This window comes from Temnothorax curvispinosus, unplaced genomic scaffold (genome assembly GCF_003070985.1).
Source record: "Temnothorax curvispinosus isolate PA1 unplaced genomic scaffold, ASM307098v1 QBEX01017582.1, whole genome shotgun sequence".
Lineage (NCBI taxonomy): Eukaryota > Metazoa > Arthropoda > Insecta > Hymenoptera > Formicidae > Temnothorax > Temnothorax curvispinosus.
This window is the reverse complement of record NW_020227362.1, coordinates 20,167-24,858: the sequence shown is the minus strand read 5'-3', so window position 1 is coordinate 24,858 and position 4,692 is coordinate 20,167. Positions and strand designations below refer to the sequence as shown.

At 49.5% G+C, this 4,692-nt stretch overlaps 1 protein-coding gene across 1 annotated transcript; it reads left to right on the top strand.

Annotated features, from left to right (window-relative positions):
- The first annotated feature begins 1,057 nt into the window (after positions 1-1,057).
- LOC112467583 lies at positions 1,058-3,760 on the top strand. Its single transcript, XM_025036267.1, has 3 exons — positions 1,058-1,453; positions 1,541-3,477; positions 3,526-3,760. The coding sequence occupies exons 1-3, from the start codon at positions 1,058-1,060 to the stop codon at positions 3,758-3,760; spliced, it is 2,568 nt and encodes an 855-aa protein (XP_024892035.1).
- Positions 3,761-4,692: the final 932 nt, after the last annotated feature.

Below are 4,692 nucleotides of genomic sequence, written 5' to 3'. Positions count from 1 at the left end.
GATGCGTGGAACTTAAAGTGTAGCTCGGACACAGATCATGTGAACAGGGCATGCCTTTCACGACATGCCACGTGGACATTATCGCGCGCTTCCGCGAGTGAAGTACAGACATTCTCACGCGCGCTTGCGAGTGTTACACAAACATGTTCACGCGCTCCCGCGAGTGTAAATAGACATTTTCACGTGCTCAATACATGACCCTAACGACTCTCGATTCGCATTGTGTTTTTCTCACGCGTCTCTCGAACGTTCTCGGTTCGTGCAGCATTTCTTACACGTGTCTCGACATTTCTCAGGTATTTCATCGTGCGCAGCTCAGGGACGGCTCAACATGACGGAACCCGCAAAGGCGGGTACGGGCGGTACGGAGACCACGACGCCGCTGCTCGAGGTACCACCGGCTTGCACATCGGAACGCCAAGCCTCACCCGTGCGCTTGTCCACGGAGCTCATCCTAAATGAACCAACTGGCGACGGTGCGGAATACTGGCGAGACGCCACTATCTTGGGCAAAGAACACGTCATTAGAGAAAATTTTCTACATCTCAATGCATCTCGAGAAGGTGCATACAGCGTTTCTCAAGGAGCACGCATATTTTGAAATTACTTGGCCGGCGGCGCTCATACAACATGAATGCTTAAAAACAATGTTCACTCCACGACGGCGCGATTACATAGCTGCACATCGCGTTATTGCATTATCAAGGGCGCATATCCAAACCAGCGCAGTCCTCGCATGACAATCAGCGGCTGCCGGACATCAACATCCCGTCGTTCAAGGGCAATTACGCTGCATGGCCCACGTATCGCGACCTATTCAAGGCCGTTATCTACGACAACTGACGCCTCACCGACGTGGAAAACCTTCATTATCTGCAACTCTCACTTGAAGGCACACCCGCTTAGCTCATCTCCGGACACAACGTCCGCTCATGTAAAGGCTCACGGGGGTGCAAGAAGTGCACCAAACGACATCACACGATGCTGCATGAGGCTCATCAGTCGAACTCATTAGCGAAGCCAACCATCAGCTCAACTGCGACAGCTCAATAGGAAAATGGTGCAATCGTTGCTCACTTCTCGTTGGCCCGCTCATCACACTCAACATTACTCGCTACGGCCCTGGCTCAGATCCGCTCATCAGTTAATACTCAGCGGGTACGGCTTCTCATCGATTCAGGTTACATTTGTTTCAGAATCACTCATTCGTCAGCTCAACATTCCTCGTCATCATTCTGTCATTCTCATTACCGGAATTGGTGGCGGAAAGTCCACGCAAACTCGAGGAGTTGCATTCCTCAAGCTCCGCTCACTTCGCTCAAGATCAGACGTCATTATTCAAGCTCACATTCTGCTGACGTTAACAAACATCCTGCCATCATTCAACGCTGCACCCCAGGAATGGCCGCATCTCACCAAGTTAGCTGATCCAGATTTTCTGACACCACGGCCAGTGGATATTATCATTGGAGCTGATTCATATGGGCAGATCATCAAGCCCAACATCATCAAACGAGATACATTGATGCCAATTGCGTAGCTCTCAATTTTCGGATGGCTCGTTCTCGGACCTGTCGACACATCATCATCGGCATCTGCTGCAGTGCATCATGTATCGATTCAGGAGAGGGAAGATGCTCTCGACGAGTTACTGTCGAGATTTTGGACACAGGAAGAAGTGCCTGCGAGCAACAATCTTGAGCTTACTCCTGACGAGCAAAGATGTGAAGAACATTTCAAGAGTACTGTTTCACGGGATTCAACAGGTCGATACACAGTTCGACTTCCACTAAAATCATCACCTGACACTCTTGGCGATTCGTATCTCACTGCGCATCGATGTTTGCAAAGTTTACAAAGAAGACTCTCCCGAGATGACAACTATCGACGTCTGTATCATCAATTTATGACAGAATATCGAGATCTCAATCACATGAAGAAAGCTTCACCCGTTTCCAGTCAGCACACGCAATATTATTTGCCACATCACGGAGTGCTCAAACCAGACAGTGCAACCACGAAATTACGTGTGGTATTCAATGGCTCGAGCGCATCTACATCTGGCCGCTCACTTAATGATATCATGCACACGGGAGCCAAGTTGCATTTAGACGTCACCGATGTCTTGCTTTGGATTCGACAATTTCGACACCTAGTTGCCACGGACATCACCAAGAAGTATAGACAGATCAACGTGCATGAAGATGACTGGAACTTACAACGGATTCTATGGATCGACGAACTGCTCAATGAAGTGGCATATTATCTAACCACGGTCACGTATGGTACCAAGGCTGTCCCGTTCTTGGCAGTACGAACGCTGCTGCAACTGGTGGAGGACAAAGGCCATAATTTTCCCCTTGCAGTGCCGTCCATCCTTCAAGGTCGATACGTCGACGACAGCTTTGGAGGCGCTGACACTGTTCAACAGCTAATTAAAATTGCATTGCAGCTAAAGAACTTGTGCATGGCGGGCGGTTTTCCATTGGCCAAGTGGTACGCGACTCATCCAGACGTGCTCACTGCGGTTCAAGCAGAAGAAGACCAGGGCTCACAAATTACATTTGACGATTGCGTAACCAAAATTCTCGGATTACAATGGCTTCCTCAAGAAGATTCATTCGCATTCTCAACAAGGATCTCGTCGCATACCGATCATCTCACTAAACGCCTCGTTTTGTCTGAAGTGGCTCAGATATTCGATCCACTAGGCTTTGCATCACCAGTCGTGATCAAGGCGAAGATGCTCTTACAGAAGCTTTGGCTTCATAAACTCCAATGGGATGAACCACTGCCATCCCAGCTCTCATCACGGTGGCTTATCATCAGAAAGGAACTCACCAGCATGCGCAAGATCACAATACCTCGGTGGTATAACACATGGAGTACATCGTCAGTGGAATTTCACGGCTTTTCTGATGCTTCTCAACTGGCAATAGCTGCAGTCGTATTTATCACCGCCCACGGCTCTAATGGCGCCACGATTTCATTGGTGTGCTCCAAAACAAAGGTAGCACCACTCAAGCGGCTCACCATTCCGAGACTTGAACTCACCGCAGCACTGCTGCTCTCAAGACTCATGCAATACGTTCAAGCCACATTGAAGTTGACCGTTACAGCAACTCACCTGTGGACGGACTCTGTTGTGACACTCACGTGGATCAAATCTCATGCATCGCGCTGGAAGGATTTTGTGAGAAATCGAGTTTCTCAAATTCAAGAGCTCACTGCGAACGCACATTGGAAATACGTACCAGGTACGTCCAACCCAGCCGACTGCGCATCACGAGGATTAAGTACTGCTCAACTCCAAAGCCACTCATTATGTTGGACGGGACCACCGTGGATACTCACCCCTGAAGCATGGCCATCACAACCCGCGCTTTCAGACGAGTTGAGCGCGCATGAGGCTCGTCCTGGCATTGCGCTACATGCGGCCACATCTCAACTGGACTATCACTGGGACCTGATATATAGGTACTCAACTCTCAATAAATTATTGAAAATAACAGCTCTTTGTTTCAGATTCATATTGCTTCTGAGAAAGCGCCGATACAAGCCACTGGACTTGCACTCAGCTTTGGAGGAGGCCAGATTATTCTGGATCAAGGCTATTCAAGCGGCATACTTCACGCACGAGATCAAGATGCTCACGGCCAACTCGAGACTACCAACTGCTCACGCATTCAGTCAATTGACTGCGTATATAGACGCTCAAGGGATCATCCGAGTTGGCGGCCGCTTAACCAATCAGCACTAGCTCAAGACAACAAACATCAGGCGATTTTGCCTCGCCACTCACGGTTCTCAACCTTGATCATTGCACACGCCCATCTGCGTACCCTGCATGGAGGAACACAGCTGACATTGGCTCATGTCATGCAACAATACTGGATCATCGGCGGACGGGCTCCGGTGAAGTCTCATATTTTACGGTGTGTCGTGTGTGCTCGGCAGAGGGGGATCCGTGCTCATCAACTGATGGGTCAACTACCTTTCTCTCGGGTTACGCCGTCACGTCCGTTTACTCATACAGGAGTTGACTATGCCGGACCGCTCACCATCAAAACATGGAAAAGACGAGGTGCGAAAACATACAAGGGATGGATTTGTGTGTTCGTCTGCTTCTCCACCTCCGCAATTCACCTTGAAGTAGTCAGTGACTACTCATCAGAAGGATTCATAGCAGCCTTCCGAGGATTCTCAGCCAGAAGGGGAATTGCTCAAACCATGTATTCGGACTGCGGGACAACATTCATTGGAGCAGACGCCGCGCTTAAGAAAATGTTCATCCAGAGTTCCCAAGAACATCAACGAATCGCTCAAATTCTACAATGTGATTGCACCAGATGGGAGTTCTACCCACCAGGCGCTCCACACATGGGGGGCAAGTGGGAGGCGGTGGTGAAATCCGTGAAGTTTCATCTGAGACGGACTATCGGGGAGACTCTACTCACGACGAAAAAACTCACAACGTTGCTTACGCAAATCGAGGCCATTCTCAACTCGCGGCCTTTAGAACCGTTGAGTGACGACCCTGAAGACGTCTCAGCGCTCACACTAGATCATTTCCTCATTGGAGGTCCAATCACTACCATACCCGAGCCATCTCTGATTGACCTAGCAACCTTACGACTATCTCGGTGGCAGCTCATCCAGCAGCGTGTTCAACATTTTTGGGCACAATGGTCG

What these genes read in the sequence shown, in the direction of transcription:
- LOC112467583 (XM_025036267.1), top strand. Translation starts at nt 1,058, where the DNA reads ATGGTGCAATCGTTGCTCACTTCTCGTTGGCCCGCTCATCACACTCAA. An exon ending in ATTTTCTGACACCACGGCCA is followed by an intron (nt 1,454 to 1,540) that starts GTGGATATTATC and finishes CCAATTGCGTAG; the next exon opens with CTCTCAATTTTCGGATGGCT. An exon ending in CACTGGGACCTGATATATAG is followed by an intron (nt 3,478 to 3,525) that starts GTACTCAACTCT and finishes TCTTTGTTTCAG; the next exon opens with ATTCATATTGCTTCTGAGAA.